Raw genomic sequence first — 20491 nt, forward strand, 5'->3', positions numbered from 1 at the left:
GGATGGTGTCAGATGAATCCTAGACTGAGCAGGTTGATCACTTTGTAAGTTATATAAATGTCTAATCACTATGTTGTACACAAGAAATTAATGTAATATTAAATGTCAACTGTAATTGAAAAATAAAATAAAATTACTTCCCCATGCACCCAATAAGGATGTATAATTTCATACTAGTGCTTCTTGAGCACATTCAATCCTTTAGTTATTCAGGTCCAGTTCAATGGCACCTGAGAACAATGATATACTGAGTACTATGCAAAACAACCAAAGACACATCCATACCCCATAATGGGCTTGAAAGTTTCAAGAGGAAAACAGACAATGCATCACTATCATGTCTCTTATTTTATTGTATTTATGTTTGGGAAGATTGTTATGGGGACACAGAAAAGAGATAAATTAACTATCTGGAACACTGGGGAAAAAATTCAAACAGAAGTTAAATTTAGTCTGATATATATAGCACCCACATTATAGGGTAGTTGGGAGGTTTCAATAAGATGTATAAAATGAAATGAAAATCTTTAATTGCAATGCGTTCAAAAGAGGTAGTTGCTTGTAGTAATTTCAACATAAGAGGAAAACAATGCAAAGTACAACTCAGTAAAGTAATTTGGGTTCAGGGGGAATGGTGGAAAAGACAATGGTTCCCTGGAATATTTCAGAAACAAAATCCAGAATATGTAAGAGATTTAACAGATACTTGTACTTCAAAAACTTACATGTTAACTTCCATTTGACCCAGTGATCCCACTTCTAGGAATATATCCCAAGAAACCAGAAACACCAATCAGAAAGGATATACGCACCCCTATATTCATAGCTAAGATTTACAATATCTTTACAATAGCTAAGATTTGGAAACAGCCTAAGTGCCCATCAGCAGATGAGTGGATTAAAAACCTGGTACATCTACACAATGGAATACTACGCTGCTGTAAAAAAGAAGGAACTCCTATCATTTGCAGCAGCATGGATGGAGCTGGAGAGCATTATGCTAAGCTAAATAAGTCAGTCAGAGAAAGATAAATATCACTTGATCTCACTCATTTGTGGATTATAATGAACAACATAAACTGATAAACAAAAACAGATCCAGAGACAGAGAAGCATCGATCAGGTGCTCAAACCTCAGAGGGAAGGTAGGGGAGGGTGGGGAAAAGGGTGAGAGATCAACCAAAGGACTTGTATGCATGCATATAACCATAACCAATGGACACAGACAACAGGGTTATGAGAATCTTAACCATTGTTTTCTCTACCATTTGTTCCTAACAATTTTAATAGTCCAAAGGAACATTTTACTGTATTTTTGTACTAAATATTTTGCAGGTCCCTCCTAAGTGATAAGATATACACAAGCTTAAAATGCAATTCAAAACTGATTAACATTTATATTTCATAATACTTTCAAATACTAGATAGCTCTTCAGATGTCAAAACCACATTCATATGGAAGTAATTTTGCAAAAATCTCTCCATGGTTCTTCTAACGCTAGTCTCTCCTCATACTCATGTCACCAATACCAAAGTTCCCAAAGAGGCTCTCACCTGACCAAGCTCTTCATTAAGGTTTGACGTCCTGGCCATAGCAGGAGTGTCATTTTCGATATAATACATATCTGTGTCCTGAGAGAGAAAAGAGGGGCTCTTCAGAAAATATATAACATTAATCCTTCATTTATAGATACTATAAGTGCTAACTTTTAATTTTGGGTTAAAAATACAGTGGCAATTATTATAGAGAAGCACTGTGATACCAGGAGAAAACATGGTATTTATATACAGAAGATTTGTTTTCAAGATGAGAATTTCATGACCTAGACTAACTCATATTCTAAGCTCAGCTAATACCCAATTTACAGGATTACTATGAGGATCAAATAAAAATGTTCACGACCCCCTCTACCCTTTTCTAATATCTGGTGACAGAAGGAGACTTGACTTTGAATGGTAGGTACACAATGCAATACACAGATGATGTGTGTTATAGAATTATATACTTGAAACCTATTATAATTTTATTAACAATGTCACTCCAGTAAATTTAATAAAATTTAAAAAAATAATGATGAAAATTTTAAAAATGTTCATGGAACCTGAGCTACATATACAGGCTGCTGAAGTCAAGAGCTTAATGACAATGACAGTTCCTTAAAAATTCCGCTTCTGCCCTAGCTGGTTTGGCCTAGTGGATAGAGCGTCAGCCCATGTCGGCCATGGACTGAAGGGTCCCAGGTTAGATTCTGGGCAAGGGCAACATATCTCAGTTGCAGGTTCGAACCCTGGCCCTGGTCAGGATGCATGCAGGAGGCAACCAATTGATGTGTCTCTCTCACATCAATGTTTCTCTTTCTGTCTCTCCCCCTCCTTTCCACTCTCTCTAAAAATCAATGGAAAAATATCCTCCAGTGATAATTAACAAACATAAATAAATAAATATTTCCACTTCTATTATTAACAATGAAATTCAAGTTTATTTACTGTCACTATGAATTTTTATATTTAATAAACACTGATATAGAAACACCTAAGAGGTCTTTCCTCAGCACTAATGAAACTTCAAAACATAAACAGTTATAGCCACTTCATCCCTGCTCACCAGAAGACAAGCATTGTTAAGCACTCTGCCTCCATTTTTTCACTTAATCCTTACAAGAACCCTTTGAATAGGTTCAAATGCCCCACCACCATTTTATAGATCAGGGAGCTGAGATGTTAGGTAACTAGTCACTGCTATCACTGGCTCAGGGACACCTTTGCCAGAGATCCCTGGCCAAATCATAATCATAAATTAGTTAGTTATATTATTCTTTTCTGGAAGCTCAAATGAATGGCTAAGGTTCTGAAAGAGCATTAGAAAATAGTCGTTGACATTTCTACAGTAGCTCAACTTTACAACTCTGCTGTGATACTCACCCAGTTTATAAAAAGGGCTTGAGTATATTTCACAACCTCAAGAGTCACCAGCAGACTGATGGGGATAAGGTTGTTGTACAAGATGATGAATGTCAACAAGTTATATCCAAAATTATCTGAGCTTGTCTCTGTGGAAGAAAACCAGAACATATGTATAGCTTTAGTTAGTTTCCAATAAGTTTCCTTTTATTTTATTATTTTGACATTTCTCTAAAAGATGCTCACCAAAAAAATTTATTGGATTATGTATACATTTAGACATTGGAGTTAAAATAGTTATTAAGCACCTGCTACATGCCACCAACTGTGAATACAAAGGCTACTAATACACAATCCTTTCCAATAAAGAACTGGATTCTAATAGGAGGTCGTGGGTAGGAGAGTAAGCAGAAGCAGGCATGTCCCCCAATGTGACTGGCATCAGGTTACATCTGTTAAAGAGATATTCATAGGACATTGCAGAAGTGAGGACAGGAGATTTTTTTAATATGAAGACATGGTCAACTGAAGATCATCCAGAAGAATAGAGACTTCAGTCAAGTTTTGGAGGACAGAGAGCAGGCAGCTAACTAACAAAATATTTTTTAAAAGAGGCTAGGCATTTGAAATGGTTGTAAGGAATATCTACAACTCATTAAGGTATGAGTATCTTTGGGACACTCCAAAGAATTGGTAAAATGGGGGCGGGGAGAGTGGAGTGTGAACAGGGAAAACAGGTGAAGAGAGAGAGACAGGCAGAAGCTTTGAGTCCACTTATTAAAGACTAGAGGCCCGGTGCACGAAATTCGTGTACAGAGGGGAGGCGTGTCCCTCAGCCCAGCCTGTACCCTCTCCAATCTGGGACCCCTCCAGGGATGTTCGACTGCTGATCGGGCCTAAACGGGCAGTCGGACATCCCTCTCACAATCCAGGACTGCTGGCTCCCAACTGCTCGCCTGCCTGCATTCCTGATTGCCCCTAAATGATTCTGCCTGCCAGCCTGATCACCCCCTAACCACTCCGCTGCCAGCCTGATTGATGCCTAACTGCTCCCCTGCTAGCCTGTTTGCCCCCAACTTCCCTCCTCTGCCGGCCTGGTCACCCCTAACTGCCCTCCTCTGCAGGGTTGATCGCCTCCAACTGCCCACCCTTGCAGGCCAGGTGCCTCCCAACTGCCCTCCCCTGCTGGGCCATCTTGTGGTGGCCATCTTGTGTCCACATGGGGGCAGGATCTTTGACCACATGGGGGCAGCCATCTTGTGTGTTGGAGTGATGGTCAATCTGCATATTACTCTTTTATTAGATAGGATAGAGGCCTGGTGCAGGAGTGGGGGTCAGCTGGTTTGCCCTGAAGGGTGTCCCGGATCAGGGTGGGGGTTCCCTTGGGGTGTGGGGCGGCCTGAGAAAGGGGCCTGTGGTGGTTTGCAGGCCGGTCATGCCCCCTGGCGACCCAAGAGGAGGCTCTGGTATCTGGAATTTATTTACCTTCTACAACTGAAACTTTGTAGCCTGGAGCAGAGCCAAGCCTCCTGCATGCTCCACAGCCGGCAGCCATTTCTGTTTGGGTTAATTCACCTTCTATAATTGAAACTTTGTAGCTTGAGTGGAGGCTTAGGCCTGGCAAGGGCATTCGGAAAGCTTGGCTTCCTCTGTAGCCTGGAAAACCTTGCTCTCTGTGGCTGTAGCCATCTTGGTTGGGTTTATTTGCTAACTTGCCCTGATTGGCTGGTGGGTGTGGCTTGGGTGTAGCGAAGGTGTGATCAATTTGCATATTACCTTTTTATTAGGTAGGATAGGAGAAGGAATGTCTTGATGTAATAAGACCCCTAAGATATGAAACCCAAAGCAGTGTCAGAATCAGTTTGGGTAGGAGGAAGGACCAGGAGAGGGAAAATAGGGACAAGTTCTGTACATATCAAAAGGGGAAGTTCTTTGAACTGAGTCAAAACTCCATCAGTGACAGTGCAAATATGAAGTTTGATTGCATTTAACAGAGCTATTCAGACTTTACTACAAGAATTGAAAGGAGTTTTTAGGGGTAAAATAGGCAGGTTTGGGGAGTTTTAGGAATTAGGGTGTCCATGGAAGAAAACTGCAGAGCTGCAAAACTGGGGGGCTGGGAGCTGCCAAAAGGCATACATTTACAGAATAAAGAGAGAGAAAGTGACTCATTCACAGAATAACTGGTAGGGCCACAGGGAGTAGAAAAACAAAAGGGAGAAAAAGAAGGGGACCCCACATGGGGTTTGAGCTCTGAAGCTGTTATAGTGACCAATCAGAGGGGATATTAGGACACAAAGAACTGCAGCCTTTATAAACCTTAGGAAAGAGGGACTTGGTGGGCCTCTCTCTCCCTCCCCACAAGGGAGACTGTGCTTGTTTCCCAATAAATTTCTACCTTTTCCTATGCCACCTTTTGTTCGTGGCTTCATTGTTTGAATCCACCAGGACAAGAAACTGGGAAATCACCTTTGCATCCTGCCCAGCAGAAAACAGTTTATTTTTCATGTTGTAGAATAATGAGGCAGAAAGCATATGGGTGGGACAAAAAGACCATTCTTCCACTGCAAATCATGCAGCTAATACTAGAGTGTGACATTATCTGAGCAATTTAAATACCAGTTTCCACAAAAGCTGTATACCAAGATAGTATCAATGTTGTTTATTTAACCCGACCATATTTTATGATATGCAAAGTATCAATCTTCACATTTTTGAAGCTAGACACATAACACAAATCAAATTTTAAGAGCCAAAATCAAGGGATTTGAATTCAAGCTACAACTGAAGTCCTAATCACATGAACCACGTTTGTAAAGTAGCAGTAAGAGTTTCCCCAGGCGGTTCCAAAGTGCACAAGTTTTCTACATTAAAAAATAAAAGGGAAAATAATGTTTTTATCAATTTAACTAAAGTATATTGAAAGATGGGAATAACAACAACTCCAAGGAAATATCCCAAAATTTTAAAATTCAAATTTATTATTTAAATATTTCCTGTCATTAAATTTTATTTATATTCTGAAATTGTTGTGTAAGTATATTGGCAAATCTTCTCCCCCCAGAAAAGAAGCAATAAAACTGGACAAAATTGTCAAAAATAAGCATTTAAATTGCTTGGAAATGGATAATCGAGTATATAAAAATTCAAAAACATGTATTCAAGAAAATCTACTTGTTGGAGAGTGGGAATTTTTGCCCATTCCAGAGAGACTGTGGACTATGCCCCAGATAGAGTTGTCAGTGCTGACACCAGGCCAGGCCTTGAGATATGGTCTCATGGCCCCTTCCCAGCACGTAGGCCTTCTTTCATAGATCACTGTCAGCTTTCTTGAGAACAGGATGCTGGTAAGCCTTACAGGATAGATCATTGTCAACTTTCCTGAGAACAGGATGCAGTTACTTACTCCACCAGGTGCCAGGACCTTGTAAATAACATGCTGACATTACTTAAGAAAAACTACTTTGTTTTAAATTGTTTGCTCTGCAAAAACAGGATGTAGTGAATGTGTTTAAAACTGTCCTTCACAAAGGGTCGGGACTGCTCTATGGACTCATCGGTGGAGAGAGAGCAGACGCCAGCTGGCTATTAAAGGCTCCCTAAATTTTAATTTGGTCTGGACTCCAGTGGTCATTTATTCGTGTTCGCTCCACAACACTACTCAATCTTGGTAAGTAGAAGCCTTTGGCATTTAATCCAAAGACAGTTTTCCCTTCTTTCCCCAACAACCATGTTGCCTAAATTCTGTTCTGGGTGAGTGGTTAGGGTAGGCCATGAGGACTAGCAGCTCTCGTCTCCCCCCATCCTAGCTCCATGTTGCATAAGTCTACCCCAGAGTGGTACAGGCTGCTACCATAGAGCAGGGAAGATGGTCAGGACAGAAAGAGTCTGAGGGAGTTAATATTATTTGGAGTAAAGCATGAAAAAAGCCATGCCCAGGGCACTGTCACAAAGAATAGAGTTTCTAGTGGCAAATAATCAGGGAAGACAAATATCTGCAATTCTAGTAGGGACAAACAAAGTAGAGATTAGCCAGAAATTAAATAGGGAGATCCATGAAAAAGATGTCCAAAGAAACCTTGCTAAGATTGCACTCAACTCTGGTGGTCCAGAAGTTCACATCCATGCACAAGGCTGTACATGTAGGAGGAATCAGAGAGGGTACTTGTGATTAAATGTGGGTCAGACTTGAAATTCCCCAAATATTAAAAGCATTCCCCAAGCCACACATATCAAACAACAAAGAGGTTTGAGCACAACCTTTGACCAATCACTGGCTGACCACTAAGCTATGTGGACCCTAGGAATCCAGACTTAAACATAAAAACAAGGAGAGAACTGACTAGTAATGAGGATAGGGTTTATTTCTGAGGTGATAAAAATGTTGTAAATTTAGGTAGGGGTGAGGGTTACAAATTCTGTGAATGTACAGTTGACCCTTAAACAACATGGGTTTGAGCCATGCAGATCCACTTATATGCAGATTTTTTTCAACAAATACCTATACTGTTTTCGATATGCAGTTGGGAGTCTGTGAATGCATTGATCCGTGCCATTTTATATGCAGGACTTAAACATCCATGAGTTTTAGTATCTGTGGCGGTGGGGGGGGGGTGGTGCTGGAACCAATCCCCCATGGATATGAGGGACAACTAAGTTTTGGGAAGTCAAAAGTTACATACAGATTTTTTACTGTGAAAGGGATCAACATCTCTAACCCCTACATTGTTCAAGAATTAGGTGTACTAAAAATAACTATATACCTTAAACTATACATTTTAAAATAATTAAATGGTAAAATAATCTAAATGAAACTGAGCAGTAACATCAGAGGCTATTATACACTGCAGGAAAAAACAGATTTCACAGAATTAGTCCAGGCAAGACACTAAACAAACAAAAAAACCCACAGTAACAACAAGCTCAAGGAGGAAGAGGAAAACTGAATAACAGTTACTGTAATATATTATCTAAAATAACTAGTTTTCAACAGCAAAAATTATAAAACATAAAAAAAAGCAGGAAAAAAAAGACAAACAATAGAAACTGCCTTTGAGAGGAGTGGCCCAAATGATAGACCACAGACTTCAAAGCAGTTATTATAAACATATTCAAAGAATTACAGGAAATTATAAATAATTAAAAGAAAGTCTGAGGACAATGATTGATTAGTGAATGTAGATGAAGAGATAGAAGTTTTAAAAAAAACAATGTAAATTTTGGAATTAAAAAGTACAATAATTGAATTGGGGGGTAGGGGGGGGAATCACCCTGGTCAGTGTGGCTCAGTTGGTTGAGCATTGTCCAGTGCACCAAGAGGTCCCCAGTTCAATTCCTGGTCAGGACACATGCCTGGGTTGTAGGCTTGATCAATGTTTCTCTCTCTCTCTCCCTCTCTCTCTCCTTTCCTCTCTCTCTAAAAAAAAAATCAATAAAAACATTTTTTTTAAAAAATGAAAAAAAATCACTAGTAGAGCTCAACAATAGATCTGAGCTGGCAGAAGAGAGATTATCCAATCTAAATAACAGAAAGAAAAAGGAATAAAGTAAAATTAACAGAGCCTCAGAGACTTATTAGGATGCATTAGTGAACCAACTAATGGAAGTACCAGAATGAGTAGGGAGTAAGAATATGGCAGAAATAATATTTAAATAAGTAACAGCTGGGTGGGCTAGAAGGTGTCAATGGGGGGAAAAAGGGAACATATGTAATACTTTCAACAATGAAGGCTTAATTAAAAATAAATAAATATATACCAACAGAAAGCTTCCACAATTTAATGAAAAATGTTAATATACCTATATAAAAATCTCAACAAACTCCAAAGAAAATAAACTAAAAACTACTGAAAACCAAAGGCAATCTTCAAAGCAGCAATAGAAAAATGACTCTCATACAAGGGGAAAACTCAGTAAGATTAACAGCTGACCTCCCATCCATACAATGGAGGCCAGAGGCAGTGAGATGGCATATTCAAAGTACTGAATGGAAAAGAATGTTAACCAAGAATTCTACAAGAATTCTGTATGACCAACACTATCCTTCAAAAGGAAAGAATAAATTAAGACATTCCAAGATAAAACTGGGAAAATGTATTGCTACCTAAACTGCCTTATAATAAATACTACAGAAAATTCTCCAACGTGAAAGGAAATGAAACAGCAATTAAATTCACATAAAGAAACAAAGGGCAGTAGTAAAGGTAATTATATACATACTTATAAAAGACAATATAGAAAGATCCAAGATGGCTGCCGATGGGACGGCAGGCTGCAAGATAGTGTGTGAGTGAGAAAACATAAGGAAAGTGCGTGGACATGTGAGGAGTGTCTGTATTTGTGAGTGAGGGACAGCTATATTCCACAGGACTGTTGGGGACTGGCAGACCAGGCTCCCCTGGCCGGGCAGCCTCTACTACTGCTGAAATCTCTCCCAGAGTGGCCAGCTCTGCCGCAGAGACCATGCCATCTTGAAGGGGAGACCAGCTGTGATCAGAAGCCCAGTCTTACCTTCAACCTGGGAGACCTAGGATACCTCCCGGGACCCTACAACCACATCGCCCAGGGACCAGATGCCTCACCTGCGAACCCAAAAACACTAAGACTCCAGCCTCCCCAACTGCGGGCACCTAAAAAGTCTGTCCAGGGCAAGACAAAGTGGCACCGAATACACAGACAGGCCCTGTGCCTTCTCACAGAGCAGATAGAAGGACTAGTTGAATAGAACAACACCCACCTGCAGTTAGTGAATTAAACACAGCTGGTGAGGCAATTCATGGATAGAAAGGTCAGATATCGCCTACAGAAAGGAGAGAGGAAACTACATAACCAGACACCCTGAGAGGAGCGATCATGGGGAGACAAAGAAACAGCGTAGATATAAAAGAAAAGGAGGAATCACCAGAAAAGGAAGTAAAAAATATTTGTCAGATAAAGAATTCAGAGCAATGGTCATAAGGACGCTGAAAAGGATGTGAAACAAATTCAACAATATGTGTAAGAACCAAGAGAAAATGAAGAACCAAGAAGAAATGAAAAATGACATCGCTGCAATAAAGAACTCAATAGAAAGCATCAACAGTAGACTAGAAGAAGCAGAGGACCACATCAGTGAGCTAGAAGACAAGGTAGGAAAAAATACCCAAGCAGAGCAGAATCTAGAAAAAAAAAAAAAAAACTTAAAAAAGAGGAGGAGAGCCTAAGGGAATGTTGGGACAACACAAAACAAAGCAACATCCACATAATAGGGGTGCCAGAAGAAGAGGAAACTGAACAAGGAATAGAAAACCTGTTTGAAGAAATAATGACAGAAAACTTCCCTGATATTGCAAGAAAAAATTCACACAAGTCCAAAAAGCTCACAGAGTCCAAAACAAGATGAATCCCAAAAAATGGACACGAAGACACATTATAATTAAATTTGCAAACACCAACAACAAAGTAATAATCTTAAAGGCTGCCAGAGAGAGACAGAAGGTTACCTACAAGGGATCTCCCATCAGACTAGCGACTGATTTCTCAACAGAAACACATCAGGCCAGAAGGGAATGGAATGAAATATACAAAGTCATGCAAAGTAAAGGTCTGAATCCAAGAATACTGTACCCAGCAAGGCTATCAATCAAACTTGAGGGTGAAATCAGGAGCTTCACAGAAAAAAAAGGACTAAGGGAGTTTATTACCACCAAACCAGCAATGCAAGAAATGCTGAAAGATCTGCTGTAAAAAGAAGAAATAGGAAGGGAAGAAGGAACACAGGGGTAAAGAATAAAAATGGCGACTAACAAGTACCTATCAATAATAACTTTAAATGTAAATGAATTAAATGCCCCAATCAAAAGGTATAGGGTAGCTGAGTAGATAAGAAAACATGACCCATATATCTGCTGTCAACAGGATACCCACCTCAGAACAAAGGACTCACAAAGACTGATGGTGAAGGGATAGAAAAAAGTTTTTCAGGCAAATGAAAGTGAAAAAAAAAAAAAAAGCTAGGATAGCAATACTTATATCTGACAAATTAGACTTCAAAGCGAAGGCCATAACAAGAGATAAGGAAGGCCACTTCATAATTCTAAAGGGAGCAATTCAACAAGAAGATACAATTGTGGTAAACATATGTACACCCAATACAGCAGCACCCAAATACATAAAAAAAAACTTCTGGAGGATATCAGGGAGAGATTAACAGCAATACAGTCATAGTAGGGGACTTTAATACCCCACTATCACCACTGGACAAATCCTCTAAAAAAAAAATCAGCAAAGAAACATCAATTCTAAATGACACACTAGATCAGATGGAATTAATTGACATCTTCAGAACTTTTCACCCCAAAGCCACTGAATATACATTCTTCTCAAGTGCACATGGGTCATTTTCAAAGATAGACCAATTACTGGGACACAGGCAAAATCTCTTCAAATTCAAGAAGACAGAAATCATATCAAGCGTCTTCTCAGATCACAATGGCATAAAATTAGAAATCAACTACAATAAAAACAATAAAAAAATCAAACACCTGGAGGCTAAATAGCATGCTATTAAACAATAATTGGATTACCAAAGAGATCAAAGAAGAGATAAAAAGCATCATGGCAACAAATGACAATGAAAACACAACAATCCAAAATCTATGGGACACAGTGAAAGCAGTCTTGAGAGGGAAGTTCATAGCTCTATAGGACTACCTCAAAAAACAAGAAAAAATGGTAATAAATTATCTAACCCTATAACTCAAAGAGTTAGAAAGAAAGCAACAAGAAAAGCCCAGCATAAGCTGAAGGAAGGAAATAATAAATATCAGAGCGGAAATAAACAACATAGAGACCAAAAAAAATAAAAAATACAAAAGATCAACAAAACCAAGAGCTGGTTCTTTGAAAGGATAAACAAGATTGATGAACCTCTAGCCAGGCTCACCAAGAAGCAAAGAGGGAGGACCCAAATAAACAAAAATCAGAAATGAAAGAGCTGAAGTAACAACCAATCCCACAGAAATACAAATGATTATAAAAAATACTATGAACAACTCTATTCCAACAAAATGGACAACTTAGATGAAATGGACATATGATTAGAAAAATACAAGCTCCAAAAACTCAATCAGGAAGAATCCAAAAACCTGGAAAGGCTGAAAACTACCAAAGTAATTGAAGCAGAGATAAAAAAAATCTGCCAGTAAACAAAAGCCCTGGTCCAGACAGCTTTACAGGGGAATTCTACCAAGCATTCAAAGAACTAAAACCTATCCTCCTCAGACTATTTCAAAAAATTCAAGAGGAAGGCACACCTCCAAACTCCTACTATGAAGCCAATATTACCCTAATCCCAAAACCAGATAAAGACACCATAAAAAAAGAGAACTACAGGCCAATATCCTTGATGAACATAGATGCTAAAATCCTCAACAAAATTCTAGCAAATTGTATTCAGCATTATATTAGAAAGATCATACACCATGACCAAGTGGGATTTATTTGGGATGCACGGATGGTACAATATCTGCAAATCAATAAATGTGATACACCACATAAACAAACTGAGAAACAAAAATCACATAATCATATCAATTGATGCAGAAAAAGCATTTGACAAAATCTAACACCCTTTCTTGATAAAAACTCTCAGCAAAGTGGGAATAGAGCGATCATACCTTAATATAATAAAAGCCTTATATGACATACCTACAGCCAACATCATACTCAATAGGCAAAAACTAAATTCATTTCCCCTAAGAACAGGAACAAGAAAGGGATGCCCACTTTCACCACTCCTGTTTGACATAGTACTGGAAGTACTAGCCATAGCGATCAGACAAGAAGAAAAAATAAAAAGCATCCAAATTGGAAAAGAAGTAAAACTGTCCTTATTCGCAGATGACGTGATACTATACGTACAAAACACCAAAGACTCCATCAAAAAACTACTAGACCTAATAAATGAATTTGGCAATGTAGCAGGATACAAAATTAACACCCAGAAATCTATGGCCTTTTTATACACCAATAATGAACTCACAGAAAGAGAAACGAAAAAAAAATCCCATTTACCATTGCACCAAAATATTAAGATACCTAGGAATAAAATTAACTAAGGACATAAAAAACCTGTACTCGAAAAACTACAGGACATTGAAAAAAGACATAGAGGAAGACATAAGCAAATGGAAGAACATACCACATTCATGGATTAGTAGAATCAACATCATTAAAATGTCCACACTACCCAAAGCAATCTACAGATTCAATGCAACCCCATTAAAATAACAACAGCATATTTCAAAGATCTAGAACAAACTCTCCAAAAATTCATCAGGAATAAAAAAAGACCCCCAAATAGCCACAGCAATCCTGAAAAAGAAGAACAAAGTTGGAGGGATCACAACACCAGATATCAAGCTATATTACCAAGCCACGGTTCTCAAAACTGCCTGGTACAGGCACAAGAGCAGACATATAGACCAATGGAACAGAACAGAGAACCCAGAGATCGACCCAAGCCATTATGCTCAATTAATATTTGACAAAGGAGGAAAGAGCATACAATGGAGTCAAGACAGTCTCTTCAATAAATGGTGCTGGGAAATTTGGTCAGATACATGCAAAAAAAAAAAAAATGAAACTAGATCACCAACTTACACCATACACAAAAACAAACTCAAAATAGATAAAGGACTTAAATGTAAGACGGGAAACCATAAAAATCCTACAAGACTCCATAGGCAGCAAAATAGCAGACATATGTTGTAGCAATATCTTTACAGACACAGCTCCTAGGGCAATGGAGACTAAGGAGAAAATAAACTAATGGGACTACATCAAAATAAAAAGCTTCTGCACAGCAAAAGGAACCATCAACAAAACAACAAGAAAGCCCACTACATGGGAGAACATATTTGCCAATGATATTTCAGATAAGGGTTTAATCTCCAAAATTTACAGAGAACTCATACAACTTAACAAAAGGTAAATGATCCAATGAAAAAATGGGCAAAGTATCTATAAATAGACACTTTTCTTCGAAACAGGACATACAGAAGGCCCAGAGACACATGAAAACATGCTCAAAGTCACTAATCATCAGAGAGATGCAAATCAAAACAGCAATGTGGTACCATCTCACACCTGTCAGAATGGCTATCATCAACAAATCAACAAACAACAAGTGCTGGCGAGGATGTGGAGAAAAGGGAACCCTCGTGCACTGCTGGTGGGAATGAAGACTGGTGCAGCCACTGTGGAAGACAGTATGGAGTTTCCTCAAAAAGTTAAAAATGGAGCTCCATTTGACCCAGTAATCCCACTTCTAGGACTATATCCCAAGAAACTAGAAACACCAATCAGAAAGGATATATACACCCCTATGTTCATAGCACCACAATTTACAATAGCTAAGATTTGGAAACAAGCCTAAGTGCCCATCAGCAGATGAGTGGATTAAAAAACTGTGGTACATCTACACAATGGAATACTATGCCGCTATAAAAAAGAAGGAACTTTTACCATTTGCAACAGCATGGATGGAGCTGGAGAGCATTATGCTAAGCGAAATAAGCCAGTCGGAGAAAGATAAATATCACATAATCTCATTCATATGTGGGATATAATGATCAAAATAATTTGATGAACAAGAATAGATCCAGAGACAAATGGCAGGGGGGTGGAGGTTAGAGAGCAACCAAAGGACTTGTATGCATGCGTATTAGCATAACCAATGAACACAGACAATGGGGTGGTGGGGGCTTGACTGGAGTGGGAATGGCTGGGGGAGGGGGGTCAATTGGGGAAAAAGGAGACATATGTAATACTTTAGACAATAATTAAAAAAAGATAATATAATTATATATTTTATCCTTTCTTTTGGATTTAAAAACATGATGGCAAAAAATCATCATAAAATTACATTGGTGGACTTTTTTATAAAGATGTAATACATATGAGAGCACAGAGGAGTGAGGAGAGAATGAAGCTACATGAAGCAAAGAAATGACAAAAGCTGGTAACTCAAATCCACAGGAAGAAATGAAATAAGTAGGTTAATGTAAAATAAATGTATAAGTTTATTTCCTTTTTTGCTTTTTGCTTCTTTAAAAGGATTAAGATTATATAAGTCAATAATTACAACACTGTAATTGGGTTGATAGGTAGATGCAATATATGACAAAAATAGCATAAAGCAGGGGAGGAGACAAATCTATATTAAAGGAAATTTTCTGTATTGTACTGAAATTATATTAGTACTAATCTGAAGTAGATGCTAATAAATTAAGGCATACATTATAATACCTAGAACAACCCTAAGAAAATAACTAAAAATATATAGTTAAAAATAATCATTTGAATATAAAACAATCCCCAAATGCATCCCTTTTCACTTCATTACATGACTCCTAATCTTTCAATTCTCCTTGAAAGGCTGGCATTATACAGAGTAGACAAAGGGCAGAAAAAGATGGCATGGCCACCACACATGTGGTTAGAAAGATTTTCCAAAGATGTTTTGTCCTACTTCAACAAGCAATCCATCCCAACACTTACCCAACTTCTTGATGTACCAGTTTCTTCCACCTTGAGACCCATTCCAGTACAGGGCCCCTGCTGAGCTCACCAAGGCCATGACCAACAGGATGCCAAACAACACCAGAATCTGCACATTGGTCACTTTCTCAACATTCGATCTCTTGAGAGGAGCTTTGGTGGAATTCTGTAAAATAGCATTTAAAGTCCATGAGGATCACAGAACAGACTCGGGAGCAAGGAGTGGGGAGAAAAGGAGGTAAGTTACACAAATTCTACTCATAAAAAGTAAAAGACTATATTTTTGCCAAATAACCAATGAAATTCTAAAAATGTACCATATTCCTGAATCAGCAGCTAGTTTTATTTATTTATTTATTTATTTATTATTTTTATTTTTTTTTGCTTCTAGGTGGTGCTTGTTTGTTTGAAAAAAAAAAACTGATTTAAATTCTTTATTACTGAAAGTATTACAATGTCTTCTTTTTCCCCCATGACCTCTCCCCACCCACTCCTGCCCCCCAGCACAGGCCCTCACCCCCCTACTGTCTGTGTCCATTGGTTTTGCTTATATGCATGCATACAAATCTGTTTTAAATAAAGATGACAGAAGACACATTCTATCATTTTCAAGAACACATTTCAACTCTAATTTCAGTCAAATTTAAAGTAATCAGAATATTGCTAATTCAAGAGAAACTTAAATATTTGACATTGTAAAACTTTGGAGAGAATTTTCAAAGTAATAACAGCTCTATAATTAATAGACAAAGATAAAATGTCAAAGTACATATTTAATTGAGAAAAAGACATACAAACACATACATATCAATAATGTAAAATAGAACATCAACAGGTGTCAAAATAAATGGATGGGCAGATAATTCATTTGGAAAATTGAAGAAGACACAAGCAGGAAGAGTCAGGAAAGCTCTAGTAGCCAGAAGAAATTTCAATGGAGTCCTGAATCATAAATAGAATATAAACAGGAAGATAAAACAAAAGCATAAAATCAACTCAACATCTGTAAATGTGCATAGTTGGGTTTCTCACTGCTGCTGGAGAAACCAGCCCAGCTAAAACAGAGGCCAGTGTTGGGAAGTGAGTTTAGACATATTCATTAAAGCCAGATTCAAGGACCACTGCACATCAGGTGGAAATTTGGGGACTATACTTCTCAGCAGTGGAAACGTCAATAGAACTATTTGCACTAGACAGTTATGCACCTAAAGTCATTTTATTAAAAACTAGAGGCCCGGTGCACGAAATTCGTGCATGGGGGGAGGGGTGTCCCTCAGCCCAGCCTGCACCCTCTCCAATCTGGGACCCCTCAAGGGATGTCCAACTGCCCGTTTAGGCCCGATCCCACCCTAAATGGGCAGTCGGACATCCCTCTCACAATCCAGGACTGCTGGCTCCCAACTGCTCACCTGCCTGCCTTCCTGATTGCCCCTAACCGCTTCTGCCTGCCAGCCTGATCACCCCCTAACCACTCCCATGACAGCCTGATTGATGCCTAACTGCTCCCCTGCCAGCCTGTTTGCCCCCAACTTCCCTCCTTTGCCGGCCTGGTCACCCCTAACTGCCCTCCCCTGCAGGGTTGATCACCTCCAACTGCCCTCCCTTGCAGGCCTGGTCCCTCTCAACTGCCCTCCCTTGCAGGCCTGGTCCCTCCCAACTGCCCTCCCCTGCTGGCCATCTTGTGGCGGCCATCTTGTGTCCACATGGGGGCAGGATCTTTGACCACATGGGGGCAGCCATCTTGTGTGTTGGAGGGATGGTCAATCTGCATATTACTCTTTTATTAGATAGGATAGAGGCCTGGTGCATGGGTGGGGGCCAGCTGGTTTGCCCTGAAGGGTGTCCCGGATCAGGGTGGGGGTTCCCTTGGGGCATGGGGCGGCCTGGGCGAGGGGCCTGTGGTGGTTTGCAGGCCAGTCATGCCCATGGTGACCCAAGTAGAGGCCCTGGTATCTGGAATTTATTTATCTTCTACAATTGAAACTTTGTAGCCTGGAGCGGAGGCCTAGGCTGGCCAGGGCTGCAGAAGCTTGGCTTCCTCCATTGCCCGGGGCAACCCTAGCCTCCTGCTCTTCCAGCTCCTTGGCTGCCGCCATTTCTGTTGGAATTTATTTACTTTCTATAATTGAAACTTTATACCCTTGAGTGGAGGCCTGGGCCCGCCAGGGTGTGTAGAAAGCTTGGCTTCCTCCATTGCCAGGGAAACCCAAGCCTCTCTCCTGCTCTCTGTGGCCGCAGCCATCTTGGTTGGGGTTAATTTGCATACTCGCTTTGATTGGCTGGTGGGTGTAGCAGAGTGATGGTTAATTTGCATATTACTCTTTTCTTAGGTATGATTTTCTGGAGGTAAGTGTGGTAGGTAGAATAATGACCCCTACAATGATATCTATATCCTAAATAGAGGCCCAATGCACGAAATTCGTGCAAGGGCCTTGGCCCCGGCCCCCACCCACTGTGGCCACGGCAGGGGGCCTCTGCTGCCTCTGCCTTGCCCCCCCCCCCGGAAGGAAGGACGTCTGGAAGGACATCTGTTCTAATTAGCATATTAGACCTTTTATTATTATAGATAACTGAACTCTATGAACATTACCTTATATGATAAAAGGGACTTCGAAGTTGTGATTAAATGAAGGACTGTGACTTGGGGAGATAATTTTAGATTATCCAAGTGGACCCAATTTAACCACACAGGTCCTTGATAAGGAAATGTGACTGCTGAAGAATGGTCACAGAGATGCAACATTATTGGCTTTAAAGCTGAAGTGGGGAAGGAGGTCATGAGACAAGGAATTCAAACAGCCTCTAGCAAGTCAGAAAAGGCAGGAATATTCTCCTCTAGAGCCTTCCCAGGTGCTCTATAGGAAGGAGTGCTGCCTGCAGACACCTGATATCAGTCGTCCAACCTGCAGAACGGTAACATAACAACTTCAGATTTTAAGCTTAAATGTGTGTAAGTTGTTACAGCAGCAATAGGAAACTAACACAGTAATCCACTCCTGGAGAGAGGTGAACAGAGCCTAGATAAAATCAGAAGTGGACAGGGGAGATGGGAGTAGGACCTGCAGTCTGCAGCTTTCCTTCCGTGAGTCATGAGCGCGCCTCTTTAGAAGCAACACTGATTTGCAAATATCAGGTGGTTTTGAAATCTTAAGGCACTAATGGGCCTTTAAAATGGTGCCTTTGCCAAACTTAAGTCAGCACTCTCCACTAGGCTCAATTTATTTGAACATTAACAGAGCTAGGATGAAAATGTCTCTGAAAACAAGAATACAACTAAAGTCACAATGTGAAAATAAAATCAAGATGAAAATAGAAGGTAATTCCTCAGTTCCATAGAAAAACTCATACCACAACATCTCTGAAACTACCTGAATTCTATCGCCAACCTCAGAAACGCTACTCTTATGGCCATGGTTTTCTGTGGGGGTGGGGAGATGGGGAAGTGTCATACTGACCATTTTGAAAAGCTAAGTCCATTAAGTATTTTAACAGCACAACAGCATTTTCCTTTCTATACTCTTTTTTCCCTTTCACTTTAGTTCCCTAAATTATTTTCCCTTTACCCACTTTTAAAAATTCCTCTAAAATATAAATGAAAATCCATTAGTAAAAGCTGACCTAACACCAATCAAATACCATCTAAAGGTCAATGGAGGACACATCACTTCTGTCCTCAAATCAAGAGCCAAGAGACCAGTTGCAAGATTGCCTATCCCCATCCTACATAATAAAAGGGTAATATGCAAATTAACCATCACTCAGCTATGCCCACGATTGGGCCAGCAGGAGGCGCGGGGGCGGGACTCGGGGTGGCCAATCGCGCTGGCAGGAGGAGCTGGGAGCGGGGACTCGCGAGTGATCCCTGGCAAGCCGCGCCGGCTTGGGCTGGGGGGTCTCAGGCCACCAGGCCTCGCCCCCAAGCCACGCCGGCTTGGGCTGGGGGTGTCTCAGGCCTCAGGGCTTCGCCCCCAAGCCACGCGATGGCTCTCAAGCCGCGCCGGTTTGGGCTGTGGTCTCAGGCTGCCAGGCCTCGCCCCCAAGCCGTGCGATGGCTCGCAAGTCACGCCGGCTTGGGCAGGGGGGTCTCAGGCCGCCAGGCCTCGCCCCCAAGCCGCGTGATGGCTCGCAAGCCGCGCCGGCTTGGGCTGGGGGTCTCAGGCCGCCAGGGCCACGCCCCCAAGCCGCGCGATGGCTCGCAAGCCGCGCCGGTTTGGGCTGGGGTCTCAGGCCACCAGGACCTCGCCCCCAAGCCGAGCTGCTTGGGCTGGGGTCTCAGACCACCAGGGCCCCGCACCCAAGCCGCAGGATCCCCTGGCCATGAGGACAGCTTGGGCTGGGGTCTCAGACCTGCAGGGCCTGGCACCCAAGCCGCATGATCCCCTGGCCGAGGCGGCTGCCTGGGCTGTGGTCTCATTCCTGCAAGGCCGGGCACCCAAATGCATGATCACCCAGCCAGCAGCAGCCTGAAGCGGTAGGGTGGTGCACCACCAAGCTATCTTCAGGCCAGTGAAGGCAGCCTGAGCTGGAGCCACACTCCCCCACCGGGCATTCCACAGCCAGGCTGAGATGGCAGCCTGGGCAGGGGTCTCAGCTTGGCTGGGCTGAGGCAGCAGCCTGGGCTGGGGTCTCAGCCTTGCCAGGGCCCCATCCCCTGCCAGTGATGGCAGCTTGGAGTCTCAACCATTGAGTCACACCAGCCAGGCAGATATGGAGGAATCTTAAATGTTTCTTTTTTTATAATATATACTTTATTGATTTTTTACAGAGAGGAAGGGAAAGGGATAGAGAGCTAGAAACATCTATGAGAGAGAAACATTGGTCAGCTGCCTCCTGCACACTCCCCACTGGGTATGTGCCCCCAACCAAGGTACATGCCCTTGACCAGAATCGAACCTGGGACCCTTGATTCTGCAGGCCAATGCTCCATCCATCCACTGAGCCAAAACAGTTAGGACTGTCCAATATGCTAAAGAAAAAAACCCTATCTAATAAAGAGGGAATATGCAAGGGAGGGCATTTGGGGGTGACCGGGGTATCAGGGGCTGGCAGG

The 20491-nt window shown here is 41.1% G+C and overlaps 1 protein-coding gene across 1 annotated transcript in view; it reads right to left on the reverse strand.

Moving 5' to 3' along the window:
* ATP8A2 (ATPase phospholipid transporting 8A2) overlaps positions 1-20491 on the reverse strand; it is a 528491-nt gene that overhangs the window by 490590 nt on the left and 17410 nt on the right. Inside the window, exons 10-12 of the mRNA XM_054719729.1 lie at positions 15442-15607; positions 2923-3050; positions 1555-1632 (exon numbers count right to left, since the gene is read on the reverse strand). Coding sequence (XP_054575704.1) covers positions 1555-1632; positions 2923-3050; positions 15442-15607 — 372 coding nt within the window. The remainder of the gene's footprint in view (positions 1-1554; positions 1633-2922; positions 3051-15441; positions 15608-20491) is intronic.

Source organism: Eptesicus fuscus, chromosome 7 (genome assembly GCF_027574615.1).
Source record: "Eptesicus fuscus isolate TK198812 chromosome 7, DD_ASM_mEF_20220401, whole genome shotgun sequence".
Classification (NCBI taxonomy): Eukaryota; Metazoa; Chordata; class Mammalia; order Chiroptera; family Vespertilionidae; genus Eptesicus; species Eptesicus fuscus.